This window comes from Tupaia chinensis, unplaced genomic scaffold (assembly GCF_000334495.1).
Source record: "Tupaia chinensis unplaced genomic scaffold, TupChi_1.0 Scaffold000411_1, whole genome shotgun sequence".
NCBI lineage: Eukaryota > Metazoa > Chordata > Mammalia > Scandentia > Tupaiidae > Tupaia > Tupaia belangeri.
In genome coordinates this window covers 473,747-489,042 of record NW_006159916.1, presented here as the reverse complement: position 1 = coordinate 489,042, position 15,296 = coordinate 473,747, and the positions used below count along the sequence as shown (strand labels likewise).

At 50.9% G+C, this 15,296-nt stretch overlaps 1 protein-coding gene and 1 long non-coding RNA gene across 6 annotated transcripts in view; both read right to left on the bottom strand.

Moving 5' to 3' along the window:
* Positions 1 to 423: 423 nt before the first annotated feature.
* Positions 424 to 2,775, bottom strand: LOC114008898 (uncharacterized). Of its 2 annotated transcripts, none has more exons than XR_003550382.1 (4): positions 2,665 to 2,775; positions 2,472 to 2,529; positions 2,299 to 2,384; positions 424 to 759 (listed from the first exon to the last, which is right to left on the bottom strand). It is a non-coding gene; the product is annotated as an uncharacterized LOC114008898 (long non-coding RNA). The 2 variants fall into 2 exon arrangements; XR_003550383.1 differs by having other exon boundaries at positions 2,691 to 2,775.
* Positions 2,776 to 4,540: 1,765 nt separating this feature from the next.
* MATN4 (matrilin 4) overlaps positions 4,541 to 15,296 on the bottom strand; it is a 17,528-nt gene continuing 6,772 nt past the window's right edge. For all 4 annotated transcript variants that reach the window (XM_027774195.1, XM_027774196.1, XM_006154515.3 and 1 more), the window contains 8 exons: positions 15,040 to 15,162; positions 12,606 to 12,728; positions 12,379 to 12,501; positions 12,163 to 12,285; positions 9,422 to 9,835; positions 9,170 to 9,322; positions 5,077 to 5,184; positions 4,541 to 4,994 (listed from right to left, as the gene is read on the bottom strand). In XM_027774195.1, the coding sequence (XP_027629996.1) occupies positions 4,936 to 4,994; positions 5,077 to 5,184; positions 9,170 to 9,322; positions 9,422 to 9,835; positions 12,163 to 12,285; positions 12,379 to 12,501; positions 12,606 to 12,728; positions 15,040 to 15,162 (1,226 nt within the window). In that variant the 3' untranslated portion in view covers positions 4,541 to 4,935. The remainder of the gene's footprint in view (positions 4,995 to 5,076; positions 5,185 to 9,169; positions 9,323 to 9,421; positions 9,836 to 12,162; positions 12,286 to 12,378; positions 12,502 to 12,605; positions 12,729 to 15,039; positions 15,163 to 15,296) is intronic.

Below are 15,296 nucleotides of genomic sequence, written 5' to 3'. Positions count from 1 at the left end.
CAGGGGTTCTCCTTCAGATGATGGCCTGAGAAGAAAGTGCCCTTTCCGATCATCCACTGTGCACAGCGTTGGTGTAGAGTGCCACCAAATGAACGACCACCAGAGCCAGGTTACGTTTAAAGGGAGTCTTTATTAGCCGGCCAGCAACTACAACCTAAGGCTTGGGGGCCGAGAGTCAGAACTGTAGCCCCAACCATAGTTTGAGCAGTCTTTTTATAGGGGATCAGTTACCAGGGGTTTCTATGCAAGCAGTTTGATTCCGAAGCTGAATCAAACAGGTTAGTTATTTCTGAGGGGACTGGGGTTTCCATGCAAGCAGCTACATTGCTAAACAGAAGGGTTTCGGGCTAGTTAGCAAAGACAGCAGCAGGTACAGGATGTCATTCTGCATACGGTTTTCTGTATGGCTAGCACAAGATGTTTTCTCATGGGGAGAGCAAGCAGTTGTACAGAAGCAGACAGCCATGTTAGGGTAAAGGAACAAAATGGACAAAGATCTAATATGTGGCCTTCCCCAGCCTCTGTCAGTGAGACTTCCATCTTTCCCTCGAGCCAATGAGGCTGGCGTTGTTCGAACGGTACAGGGGGGGACACTGAGGCTTGCGGAGGCTTACCGTGGAGCCTGCACTGCTGGTGAGTAGAGAGCTGGGCCTCAACCACAGCTCCCCTCACTCATCTGCTCCCCGTCTTGGGCTTTGCTTGTGTCTGTCTCTCCGGTTTCTTAGGAAAAGTTTCTTTGAAAACGTGTATCCTGATGGACTGAAGGATACAAGTGTAAAATGGGTGTTCTCTGGGTTAAAGGCACTTGGGTCCAAACCCTAATGGTGAACTCTGGACCTTGAGCAAGTGGCCTCTTTCAACCTCAGTTTTCTCTTCTGCGGGTTGAGTGGTTTAAATGAGGTGATCGGATGTGAGATGCAGAGTAGCCCCCAGTACACCGTGGTTGTCTGAAATCGATGGTTTTCTTCTCTCTGTTCTCACTGTCCTGAATCCAAAGAGCCAGGGAAGTAGACAGCCCTTAGGGACAGAGGCCATGCCAGGTGGAGAAACCGGAGAGGGCTGTGAGTTGGAGTAGAAGGATGCAAAGGCCAACAGCCCGGGGACACAGAGGGTGAAATTCACAAAAGGAGTCAGGGCCCTGGCTGGGGTTGCAGGCCGGCCTGCCTGCCTTCGGTTTTCCCATCCAAGGCCTAGCATACGCTACCAAGTGTAAGAAACAGCTCCCTGGGCCCAGGGGGTAGTGCAGTGGTGAAATGGGATACTCTGCAAGGCTAGCCCACATGGAAAGTTCTGGATTATGTCTAGAGACCTCCCTGAGTACACCGGGCATGTGCATACCTGTGATTTGGGGCTGCCTGAGACTGGGGGTGGACCATGGCATCAAGACCCTATTGGGTCTGTTGGGGATGCTCTCTCACTCTCTCTGTCCCTCTCGCTCATGGAGAAAATAAATAAACAAACTTTTAAAAAGAAAGAGCTCCATAAGTGACATCTCTGTCAATCACTGTGGAAGACAGTGTCCTTTTTAGTTATTCAAAACCCCCAGGGAACCAAGAGGGCCAAGAACACTGAGTTCCTTCCAGGAGACCTGGGCTCAAGCCTCCCCCAGTCTGCAAGTACTCTGGAAGTGCTCCGAAGCCGCATAACCGTCCTGCCCACCTGGACACCAGCAGGCCCAGGATTTGTGCTCCGGCTCTGGGCCTCGCTCGACCTCTGCTTTCTTGGCTGTTTCTCCTACCATTACCTGGGTTTTTACTTTCTGTTCTTGGATTAATGGACATTTGATCGACTGGATTGTTGAGCAAGTCTTCTATTCTTTGACTTATGGAGGATATAAACAAAAGAAGGGCTTTCTTCCTTTATGTGACACATGACCAGTGGTCAAGAATTCTGTCCTGGGACCAGCAGATGGTATAATGGTTATGTCGCTAGACTCCCATATAATAGACCGCGATTCAAGTCCCGGACCTGGCGGCTTAAAATTCATGCCAGGTGCATGCATGCACCTGTGTGCCCAAAATCCAGAGAGGAGACTGAAGGAGAAGGGATTGTGGTGTGACCATCTCCCCGGTGGTGATTTCTTGCTTTCTGTCTCTCTGGCAAGTGCACGTGTCATATAGCAAAAATATCTCTTAAATAAAAGAAGGAAGGAAGGAAGGAAGGAAGGAAGGAAGGAAGGAAAGAAGAAATGGAGGAAGAAAGAAAGGAAGAAAAAGAAAGAATTCTGTCCTGTCCAGCAGGGTACAAGGAATTGTGAGGTGAGCAAGGGACCCAGCCCTTGTTCACACCAATACCCACCTGCAAAGCAACAAAGCTACTTCAAATCCAGGAGCTTGTGGCCAATGCCAAGGAACAGAAGTGGCTTCTAGGCTGTGGTGTGGGGTCTGCCAGAGCAGGGAGAGGGATGTCAAGGGAAAGAATGTTCCTAAGAAGCACAAGCTCATCAGTCCCAGTGCCTGGATTCCACGCACCTGCAAGGGCTCTGGGACTCAGCTCCAAATCAGAGCTCCGGGCGCCATCTAGTGTTTTCTAGGGGGGTTGCAGGAGGGAAAAAAGCGCAGATGAAAACAGTAAAACCCAGGAGAAGGCAGTGCTGGACAGCACAGGGAAACCGGAAGGAAGAAGCCTTGCGCTTGCCCTCAGCCTCCCCCATCAGCAGGGTACCCTGTTCCAGAGTGGACACCACCAACCCCAGGGCTTCTTCTTGACCCGGCTTGTGTTTTGTGTTCTCTCACTGTGTGATCTTGGGCAGGGAGCTCTGACCTCCAGGCCTCGGTTTCCCCAACTGTAAAATGAAGGAGTTGGGCAAGGTGAGGTCACATACCAGGCGCCGCGTGTGGCACTCTAGCTCATCTAACCCTCATGCCCAGGTGAGCTCCCCATCACCCTCATTCCCCCAATCCTCACACTCCAGGTACCCCTGACCACACACTCTCAGGCTTCACTCATCTGTAAAATGCCCCGTGGCCACCACAGGAATTCCCGCCAGCGTTTAAGACTTGCTAAGACCACCCCTCCAGGATTCCTCCTTCTTTGCCTGGCTTTGGTTTCGTCCTCTCAGCTGAAGTTCTCTCTCTTAGTTATAGTCAGGTGGTCTTCCTCCCCTGCAGCCCAGAGCTCCCCCAGCTCAAGGGCTTGTCTCAGCCATGCTTTTCCATCCTCATCAAGCCTCATAAAGGTCAGCCTGGCTTCATGCCCCGTGCAGTGGACAGAACAATGGCCGCCCGAAGATGTCCATGTCCTCATCCCTGGAACCTGTCAGTATGTTGCCTTACATGACAAAAGGGACTTTGCAGATGGTGATCAGGTGGAAGAGCTTGTCATGGGGGAGAGCATCGACATGGGGGAGAGTGCCCTGGAGTATCTAGGCCCTAACTTTGAAATCGCAACAGTTGTTACAAGACAGGGAGTTCACAGTCCAAGAAAGAAATGGTGGACGCAGAGATTGAAGTGACCCGGGGTCACGGGCCAAGGAATTCAGGTACCCAAAGAAGCTGGAAAGGTGAGCAGACAGAAGCTGCCAGAAGGAAGGCCAACCCATCCTGGACTTCTGCCCTCCGGAACGGTAAGGTAGTGTAAATTTGTGTTCTAAGCCATTCTGTCGGTAGTGATTCGTTCCTGCAGACACCAGACACTAACCCAACATGGTTCCGCTTCTCACTAGTAATGTGACTTCGGGCAACTTGCTTACCCTCTCGGTGCCTCATTTTCCCCATCTGTAAATGGGCATGATGCAGACAATAATTCTCATCTCACAAGGTTGATGTGCACATGAAACGAAATAACTGCAAATCACTTCGACTCATGCTCAAATCTAAAAAACTGTTAGTAAGAATAATGGGCAAGAATAATGAGCAACTGCCACTGATTGGGGGCTTAAGATGCACTGTTCCAGGCAAAACGTCAGATCACTTAGAAGAATTTCACACCGTCACCCCAGGGGGTAACAGTTTCAATCTCCACTTTACCAGTGAGGACACAAACCCAAAATAATGTGCCCCAAATCGCTCCAGGATTAGAGGTATTTTAGACTTCGCTCTTTCTTGCATGCACCTGGGAAATGATACCACTTCTTGTTCTTCACTGATAGAGGTTTTGTATGTTTGGGGTTGGAGGGTGACAGAGGGAGGACACAGGTTAGGCAGACAGAGTCCTGCTCTATCCCAGAGCTGACCCTTCTTCTTCCTGCCTAGTTCAGGAGAGAGAAAATGTACGTATTTGCCCTACCCCGTCCATTTAGGGGTTCGATGGAAATCGAACTACTCCCGTCTCCAACTTCCCCCAACCAGTCCGAGCAGCTTTTAAGCTCGCCTTGGGGGCACCATGAGATGGGCAGGGCCACGAAGCAGTGTTCGAATTTGCTGGGGGATAGGGGAGGTGGTAGACTTGCTCAGACCCCCAAGGGTCCCGCTGAGCCCCCTCCCTCCTCGAAGCCTGAATAAGGAGCCATCTGTTCCTGGCTGAATGAACAAGGAGGGGGAAGCCGCGCCGGGTCCCCTGCCCCCTAGCCCGACTGCGGCACAATGCGCCTTTCTCCAAGGAGACGCCGTCCGGGCGCCACCAGAGCACGTTGCGTCTGGCCTCCCTCCCCCTGTCGGCACAGCAAGACGTACAAAACCGATCCTGTGAAAATCAGATTTTTTTTTAAGAAAAAGAAATCCAACAAAAACCTGAGCACAGCACGCGGTGAGGACGTGCGGGTCTGGCACGCGGTCCCCACCTCCACCCCTTCCCAATCCCCGCCATCCCCCCTGTCCGGCTTCTGGTCCAGGCGAGGCCAGCTCAAGCACAGCGCTGGGAGCCCGCCAGCGTCTCCTCCCCGACAGCTCAAGCCGGAGAAGCCCAGGTTCTGCCCCGCTAGGGCGCCCTGACAGCGCTCGAAGGGCACAGTCCGTGGGGCCACACCCCGTCCCGGGTCCTCGCCACCGGAAGCCCTCATTTCTGGTTGGCCAGTTGATTCTCCAGATCCTCCAGGCGCGCGGTCAGCTGGGCCAGTAAACAGTTAAGGAAGCCTTTGGGGTTCGTTGGGACCCCTTTACCTTCCCTCCAGCCCGCACCGCCAGCCCCAAAGGATATGGTTCTGGGTCAGGCTCTCGAGCGCCCCCAGCGTGCGGCCCTGGAACTCCATAAGGCTTTCACATTCGCAAGGGCTCCGAAGCTCTGTCCCAGCGCTGATGCCCTCCTCTGCAAGCCGGGCACAGGGTCAGGAGAATGAGAAACTGCAGGAGGCGGGGCTGGCCCTAGCCTTGGCGCTCTCTACTTTACCTGCACCGGGTGTGTGGTTGAGTGTACGGGCTTTGGATTTAGACAAACTTGGGCTGAGTCCTAGCCAAGCAGTTATGAGATACTGGAAAACAACCTAAGCCTCATTTTTTTTTTCATCCATAAAATGGATCTAATGAGGGAACACAGGCATTGATGGTGCAAGGATTCAAGGATTTGAGTGTGTGTGCGTGCACAAGTTACAGAGTGTTTCTCAAACCTTAATGTTTATCAAACTCATTGGGTTTGTTAAAATACAGATCCTGATTCAGAACCAGGAACGGACTGAGAATCTACGTTTCTTTTCTTTTTTTTTTCTTTTTTGGAGAGGTTTTTGCTACAGGGCGCATGCGCTCACCAGAAAGACAGAGAGAGACAGAAAGTGAGAAACCACCCCCTGGGGGGGATGGCCACGCCGCAATCCCTTCTTCTCCATTCTCCTCTCAGGAACTTGGGCACGCACACACATGGCGTGAGTTTAAGCCACCGGGTCCAGGACTCGAACCACAATCAACTACAAGGGAATCCAGCGACATAGCCATTACGCTAACTGCTGGTCCCTACGTTTCTAAAAGCTCCCAAGTGATGCTAATGCTGACTCATGGACCACACCTGAAGGAGTGAGAGTCCAGAGCAACACTCTCCAAATGCAACTTCACGCAGTGATGGAACCTTCCACATCTTCCCGATCCCATGCAGAGTCATTAGCCACGCATGTCTACTGAACACTAGAAATGTGGCTGGTCCAGCTGAAGAATTGAAGTTTATTTAATTAATTATTTTTAACTCAGTAGGCAGATGAAGCTAGTGGCTCGCTTATTGGAAAACACAAAGCAGGGACCAGCAGATGGTGTAATGGTTACAGTGCTGGACTCCCGCATGGTCGACCGCAGTTTGAGTCCTGGACAGGAGGCTTGAAACTCACGCCAGGCATGTGTGCATGCGTGCCCAAAATCCTAAGAAGAGAGTAGAGGAGAAGGTATTGCAGTGTGGCCATTCCCCCGGGGGGGTGATTTCTCACTTTCTGTCTTTTCAGTGAGCGCACATGCCGTATAGCAAACATCTAAAAGAAGGAAAGCACAGCTCTAGAACCGTGCCTGGCACAGGTAAGCACTATGGAGTCTATTGCAACCAGACCAGTGGTTCTCAGAGTGTGGGTACTGGACCAGCAGCATCAGTATCACCTAGGAATTTCTCAGAAATGCAAATTATTAGACTCCATCAGAAAATCTAGAATTGGAGCCCAGTGACCTGTGCGTTGAACAGTCCTCCAGGTGACTCTGATGCATATTAATGTCTAAGAACTAGTGACCCGGCCAGCAAGTGGCATCGTGCTTAAGGTGCTGGATTCTCACATGGCTGGCTACGGTTGAGTCCTGGGACATGCAACTTGAAAATCACAACAAACAGATGGATGGATAAACGTTTTCATTGTTGTTTCTTAAAAACAAAACAAAACAATAATCCAGCCTAGCCTAGGTGTCACAGACTCTAGTCTACTGGATCACAGTTCTGGAAGCCACAGCCAGTTCGGGTCCCTGGCATGGCCAGCATAAACCATGTTGGGTGCACATGCAAGTGCCCGAGATTCTATTCTGACGAGCTTCTGGGCTGGAAGAGAGAGAGAGTGGCATAACCAGACCCTGTTGAGGAAGCTTCTCTCTCTCTCTCTTTCTCTTTCTCTCTCTCTCTCTTGCCCTCTCTTTCTCATGCATGTACACATGTTCTCTATTGTGAATTAAAAAAAAAAAAAGTAAAGAACCATTGATCTCAGTCTATCTCCCCCATGCATTTCAATGTCTGGGGGGAGGGCGGGGAGGGAGAAAAACCTTACAATTAAAGTTGGTACCTGCTTTTCTTAGCAGTACACATAATGGAGACTCTTACAACAGACAGTATTCTAGGTCCACTGAAATTCTGTAACTGTGTGCCATTTTTAATATTACAGGTAGTGATGCAGTAAGCTCACGGCCTGGCACTGAGCCTTCAATAGAGTTGTCACTATGATGTAAAAGTTACCTCTCAGGGAACCAGCAGATGGTGTACTGGTTATGTCACTGGACTCCCACTTAATCCACTGTGGTTTGAATCCCAGACCCAGGGACTTGAACTCACGCTGGGCGCACGTGCATTCATGCCCAAAATCGTAAGAGGAGGATGGAGGAGAAGGGATTGCGGTACGGCTATCCCCCCCAGGGGGGAGTGACTTCTCACTTTCTGTCTCTCTGGCTCTCTGGCAAACACATGCACCCTATAGCAAAAATCTCTCTTTAAAAAAAAAGTTCCCTCCCTCTCGGTTGTAGTCTTGCATGCCCACAGCAAACTGCTGTATTTGGCGTTACTCATGGTGTTAATAGCAGTCCCTTGCAGGCCCGTAATTATACAGATGGAGAAACCCAGGGCCAGGTGGAGGGGTGGGGTGCCTGCCCAGGGTCATACAGCCAATTGGTGAACAGCCTCCACGGCTCCCCACCAGACTGTACTTAGAATTCTAGAGCCAGTGCCCTCCCCTCCTACAGAAAAGGAAAGTTAAGGTAAAGGTGGGGTTAAGTGACTTGTCCAAAGTCACGCTACAAAGGATGTAAGAGCATAAGAATGTCCTTGAAAGAGCAGCTAGTCCAGTGTTTACACAATACCCTGGTTAATGATTAGAGTTAGCCCGGAGACAGGAGATAGATACTGGCAGACTCATGTGGGTATGTGTGCATATGTATATACGTAACATACACACACTTACGCCTAAGAGGGGACTGCAAACATTCATGGGAAAATGGAATTATAGTATCAGTTTATCAAAATAAAGTGCAAACACGTTTTGAAATCCAGGCATTGCTTTTTTTATAGTGTGCACTTTCCATGAACTATTTGAAAACCCCTACACACACACACACACACACACACACACACACACTTTTTTTTTTTCAGAGATTTTTGCTATAGGACATGTGTGCTTGCCAGAGAGACAGAAAGTGAGAAATCATCCCCTAGGAGGGATGGCCACACTGCAATCCCTTCTCCTCCATTCTCCTCTTGGGATCTTGGGAATACACACATACACACCCAGAGTGAGTTTTAAGCCACCCAGTTCCAGACTAGAACCATGGTTAATTACATAGGAGTCCAGCAACATAACCATTACGCCATCTGCTGGTCCCCACACATTTTTTTTCTGTCCAGGCACAGCCCAGCTGTACTAAACAGGGCAATCTGAAAGAGGAGTCATACATGAAACCTGGGTGACAGTCCAAGGACCCTACAGTAAAAAGTACCCTCAAGAAATTCCCTAGATTGCCTATAAAGTACAGTGCACAGTCTAACAGCCCTCCCACTCGGCAGCCAGAGGTGGTCTCTTTTCCTCAGCTGGGCAGATGAAGTAGGTGGGCTGCATTAGTGGGCTACATTGTCAAAAACAAAACAAAACGAAACAAAACGCAAAACCTGTCTCTGTGTCCTTAAAACACACTCAACCTTGCCACTTTGCTAAGTCTGTAAAGTTGAATTCCAAGTTCAGTCCTGTGACTGCACTGACAAATGCTGTTTGACATGATTTTGAATTTTTTTTTCCTAAATTATTCTGAATATCCACTAATCTGGGGGGGTGGGCAAGTAGCCTTGTCTAGGGGCTTCTAAGACTTTAGCATGTTTATGAATCACCTGAGGGTCTTGTCGAAGTGCGAACCCTTACTCATTAGGTCTGGAGGGCACCAGCAGTGCTTTAGTTTTCACAAGCTACCAGGTGGCCTTCCTGCCACTGGGTGGAGGACCACACTTTGAATAACAGGCTCTGTCTAGTAGAGACTCCAGCCCCTAGTTATAGCTCTACGGAGAGGGTTGGGGGTGAAAGGGAAGGGAGATATGATAGGCTGGGCTGCGAGGGTAGGGGAAGAGCCTAGAGAGAAGTGCTCACCGGGGCAGATGCTGCCTTTGAGGTTCTCCAGCAGGTGTGTCATGGTGCCGAAGTCCGGGGAATAGGACACGTGCAGTTCGGCCGGCTCTGAAGCGATCTGGCGCAGCTCCTCCTCCACCGCCTTGCCCACGCCCACGGCGTACATGACAATACCTACGAGACAGGAGACTCAGAGGGGCACCTGGCCTCGAGAATGCTGCCTCTCCCTGTCAGACCCACCCCCCAGCCCAGCCTGTTCTGTGCCTAGCCCACCTTCCTCCTTGGCACGCGCTGCCCACACGGAGACGTCATCCTGGGAGCGGCCATCGGTGAAGACCAGGCCGACCCGAGGGATGTTGAGGGCGCGGGGCCTCGCGCCCTGCGCCTCGGAGAAGCTGTGCTCCACCATGTGCCGCAGCGCCAGCCCGGTCATGGTACCGCGTTCCATGTAGTCCACCGCCAAGACAGCCTGCTTCACCTCGGCCGCCGTGCCATAGCGGCCCAGCGGGAACTCGGTGCGCACGCGGCTGGAGAACTGCACCAGCCCCACGCGCGTGCCCTCGGGGGACACGTCCAGGAAGTCCACGATCTGGTTCACGAAGCGCTTCACCAGCTCGAAGTTCTGTGGGCGCACGCTCTTGGAGCCATCTACGAGCACAACTAGGTCCACGTGGCCTTCCCGACACCCTGCACGGAGAGAAGAGCCGGGATCCAGGCGCTCAGACCCCTGCCAGGCAGCAGACACCCACCCACCCAGTCATTCCTTCGCTTTAATTTATTCTGTAATGGACGCCATCGACCGCGTCCCTGCTGTGGCAGGCACGTGCCACACACTCCTTACCGTCATCACCAGCATCATCACCCTTGACATTCACTGAATGCTTAGCACAAACCAGACACTCTTGCCTTTTTTGTTTTTAAGTTTACTTATTTTATTCATGACAGAGAGGCATGGATGTGCCAGAGAGAGAGAGAGAGCACCCTTAACAGGGTCTGGCCATGCCTGATCCCCTTTCCTCAGCCCTCCAGCTTGTCTGGTTCTTGGGCAGGCACCCACACTCCCACCTGGCATATTTTCAAGCTGGCCTGGGAATCTGAACCCCTAGTCACCATGTGGCTGCAAGGACTGCAGTGCAGTTTGCGACCCCCTGCGCCACCAGGCTAGGCCCAGGCACCGTCACAAGTACGTTATAAAATAATATTAGTAATAGCAACAACAACAATCATGATAGCTACCATTCATCATCTATCATGTATCAGCCACAATTCTAAGTATTAGTAATCACAGTTTATTGGCAGCTTACCATGTGCCAGACACTGAGCTAAGTGCTTTATATACTTTTTTCCCTTCAATCCTCCAAATAACCTTGAGTCTTATCCCCGTCTTCTATAATCTGAGGTTCTAAAGGATAGGGATTTGCACCAGATTCCATAGCTAGTATCGGCTGAGCCCAGACTGGAAGGCAGGCCTGTCTGATCCCAAAGCCCATGCTCCTTATCATGCTAAGTGTTGCCTCCCCTATTCTGAGCTGGAGAATTTGCTAGGTCCCAAAGGGGGTGCAATGACAGATAAAACCTAATCCTCACCCACAGGGAAATTGGAGCAGGGCACAAGTCAGACATACGCTACACTGAAGGGACGTGAGGAGAAAGGGGCCTGCTGGCGCCGAAGGCAGGGGTAATTCATTTTTCCTGGAGTTGCTGAGAAAGGCTGCATGAAAGCGATGACATTCGATTTCATTTTTGTTATGGACAGAATGCCTGTGTCTCCTCAAATCCATATGTTGAAACCCCATGCCCTAAGGCAACGTTCTCAGGAAGTGGAATCTTTGGGAGGTAAATGGCAGAGATGAGGTCATGAGGGTGGCATCTTCATGAACGAGATGTGTCCTTACAAGACCACTGAAGAGCTTGCGTCCTCCTCCACCACGCGAGGACACAGCGAGACTTCCGTCTACAGACCGGAAAGCAGGCCCTCCCCAGACACGGCACCTGCTGGCATCTTGGCCTTAGATTTCCCAGGTCTAGAACCATGAGGAATATGTGTCTGCCATTTAAGCCACCTGGTCTATGGTACCTTTTTACAGCAGCCCAAAAGAACTAAGACAGTCTCGAAGGTTGAGTAGGAGTTTGCCAAGGCAGGGAAGGCATTCTAGAAAGTGGGGCCCAGCGTGTTCAGAGGCAGGGGAGCTGGGATGCTCGCGGCACATTCAGGAAAGGGTGGGTCAGTAAAGCTACAATGGTCAAGTGTGGCAGGAGACAGGCTGAAGGGGTTGGCTGAACCTAGATCGTGATGAGCGAAGGTGACAGAATTCTGACTACAACCCACAGTGAAATAATGATAATACACCATGACGCACTCCAGCTGCTCACAGGTAACAGCAGCCTAAGTTTCACGAAGCAGTGCGTACTCTTCCCGAATGCAGTAAACTCTCCTTTCTCTCCCGTTCTTTTGAACACTGGCTGTAACCCACTAATTTGATTTCATTTTTCACTAATGTGGTTGTGCCCACCATTTGAAAAACTCAGGGGGTAAGGCATTTGAACTTTATTCTGTGGATATTGGTGAGCCCCAGAAGGCTTTTGAGCAAAGGAGGAATGTGATCAAATGTGGACTTTTAAACATTAACCTTGATGGGGCCAGCAGGCGGTGTGGTGGTTAAGGCACTGGACTCCCACACGACCCACTATGGTTCAAGTCCCAGACCTGACGGCTTGCTTTCTCATGTTTCCTCTCTCTCTGGTGAGCACACATGCCTTCTAGCAAATTAAAATAATAATAATAAATAAAATTAAATAAATTATTCTTTAAAAAAAATTAACCTTGGCAGCATGGTAGAGGATCAAGGAGAAAGTGATAGAAGCAGGGCACGTTCTAACACCCCCAGCCCCTAGGCCGCACACACCCATTCCCAACAAACACATCCTTGGCTCCCAGAAAAGGCAAAGTCCAAGTGCTCAGAACATGGGCATGGGGCAGAAGCAGATCGAGCACGTCCCGTCCAATAACTCACGGCTACAGCTCTTGCCGTCCGCTTGAAGTTGCCGCCCCTCGGGGCACAGGCAGCGGTAGGAGAGGCCTTCACTCACACACTGGAACTCACAGCCATGGTCCAGGCCATTGCAAAAGTCTCGGACTTAAAGAAGAGACAGGTCAGGAGGAGTCAGGGGGGAGCCCACCGGCTAAGATCCCCTTTCTCACTCCACAGATGCAGGAGATCCCTCCTCACCTTGGCAGCTCCTCCCATCGGGCAGCAAGTCATGGCCCTCTCTGCAGCGGCACCGTGGCCCGCTGAGGGTGCTCATGCACTCGTGCTGGCAGCTGTGGTTCCCAAAGCTGCAGTGGTCAATGGCTGGTGGCAAGGAAGGGACAGCAAGATACCACCTGATTGAAGCCCTCTGAGCCCTCAGTCCGGGGTGCTGGGGTGTGTGTTGGGGTGGGCGGTGGGTTACTCACCCCTGCAGCTCCTCTGGTCCTGCTGGAGCACAAAGCCAGCTCTGCAGCGACAGAAATAAGAGCCCGGGGAACTGACGCAATGGTGCTCGCAGCCGTGGGTCCCCTTAGTGCACAGGTCAATGGCTAAGGAAGGGATAAGGTCAGCCTGTGTCCAGGGCTCACTCTCCAAAGTTTAAAAAAAAAAAATGCCTATGCCTGGAGGTGGCCCCATGGCCTAATGGTTAGGGGAGCCAGACTCCCCTCATGCCCAGCCATAATTCGAATCCCACCCCTGGGGGCTTGAAATTCAAGTATGAGTCTATTTTGATGGATACAAAAATACTTCCAAATTCATTTGTAGTTTTTTCATAATATGCTGTGCCATGGACTTTCTTTCTTTTTAAAAATTTTATTTAACTTGATTTATTTATTTTTATTTGACCAGAGTGATACAGAGAGAGAGAGACACAGAAAGTGAGAAAGCAAGCTATCAGGTCCAGGACTTGAACCACAGTCAGCCATGTGGGAGTCCAGCACTCTTAACCACCATGCCACCTGCCAGTCACTGTGCTATGAACTTTCTGAAGACTCATTGTACCAAACAGGGCCCAAGTTCAAGATACATATACATACATGTGTCCTTGTGTGCACGAGTGTGTAAGACAAAGAGACTGACTTACATACATGGTACAAGAAGAGTGTGTGTGTGGGAGGGGGGTGTTGAGAAATTGAGAAATGACCCATAAATCAAATGAATTCCGCAGATGTTCACAGCAAATGGTGACCCCCCAGACTGTAAGCCTTTGGGGATTCCAAGACCTTAGGGAGAGATTTAAATATTCATAGTCATCAAATGGGGATTCGAGTTAACCTTTGGAGAGGTTTTTGCTATAGGGCGCGTGCACTCGCCAGACAGACAGAGACAGAGAGACAGAAAGCGAGAAATCACCCCCCCAGGGGGGATGGTCATGCCGCAATCCCTTCTCCTCCATTCTCCTCTCGGGATCTTGGGCACGCATGCACACGTGTCTGGCATGAGTTTTAAGCCACCGGGTCCGGGACGCGAACCGCGGTTGACTACGTGGGAGTCCAGCAACATAGCCATTACGCTAACTGCCTGGGGTTTTTTTTTTTTTTTTTTTTTAGAGAGTTTTGCTATAGGACATGTGTGCTCGCTGAAGAGACACAGAGAGACAGAGAGACAGAAAGTGAGAATCCCCCCCACCCAGGGGAGATGGCCATGGCACAATCCCTTCTCATCTGTTCTCCTATCCGGACTTTGGGCACACACACATGCACACGCACACTGGGTCCGAGACTAGAAACGCAGTCGGCCATGTGGGAGTTCAGCAACATGACCATTACGCCACCTGCTGGTCCCCCTTTTTAAGTTTCTAGAAACTGGAAGACCCCAGCTGATACCTGGGTTGTTGGTGGGCTGAGAGATAGGGTCTGTGATGCTCTAAGCACAATGTCTGACACTAACTTGGCACTTGGTAAATGGTAGAGCAATCGGATCACAGGAGTGGACACACACGCCCACCAAAAAGAACAGCCCAATTGTATAAGCAAGGCATGGGTGTGCTGCAGCTTTTCAGAAGACAAAAGGAAGAACTAGGTCTGGAAGATTTGCAAAGGCAAAGGGGAGCAGCCAGGGCGACCCAGGTGAGCAGCACAGATGCACCTGAGTTCAGGAACGAGCCTGTGAGGGAGACCTACCTAACTGACAACCCCTAATGACGACTCAACTGGTAATTAAGTAACAGAAACTGCAGACATGGCTGGGAGGAGACAGAAACCGTTTGGGAAGGAAATTTAAGCCAGATAGGAGACTGGCCAGAGCCAGCATGCCCATTACTGAATCATGCGTAAGAATGAGAATCTGCAGTTGCACAGGGACTTCAAAATGTCTTTGGGGGGGGGGGGCCAGCCGGTGGCATGGTGGTTAAAGTGGCTGGATCCCACATGCTTAGCTATGTGGTTCAAGTCCTGGACCCAGTGACTAGAAAAACACACCAGGTGTGTGTGTGTGTGTGTGTGTGTGTGTGTGTTCATGTCCAAAGTTCCAAGAGAAAGAAGAGATTGCAGAGTGGTCATCCCCCTTGGTGGGTGCTTTCTAAATTTCCTTTTCTTTCTCTCTCTCTCTGGTAAGCACATGCACCCGATAGCAAAATTTAAAATATAATCATGCACAATGTCCTTGGGAAAATGGAATTAAAGTAGGAGTTGATTTTGGTGCAAAATAAACTTAACTGCGGGGTCAGGAAGTCCAGCCCTGTCCCACCAAGGACTTGTGCGGCCCTGGGCAATAGCCCCTCTTTCCCACGCCCGTAATGTGAAGGAGATGGGCTTTTCCTTCCAGAGGCCCTTCCAGACCCATCGGTCTGAATGCTGGGGCAATGGGGGCTGGAGAAGGTTCAGGAGCAGTGAGACTGCAGGGCAGGGAAGCTCTCACCCAAGCAGCTCCTGTGGTCTGCTGCTAGCTTGTAGCCAGGATTGCAGGCACAGTGGAACGTGCCCGGGGCACTGACACACCGGTGCTGGCAGCCGCGTCCTCCCTCAGCACATGCGTTCTTCCCTGAGGACACACAGGACTAGCATCAGCAGGGGACAGATGTGCAGGAACCTCCAACCAGAGAAAGCTGGATGGAGATGGAGTCAAGCGTGGCCTTAGATGGGGTGCGACTCCCTCTTCAGTCCAGGTAGGATGGC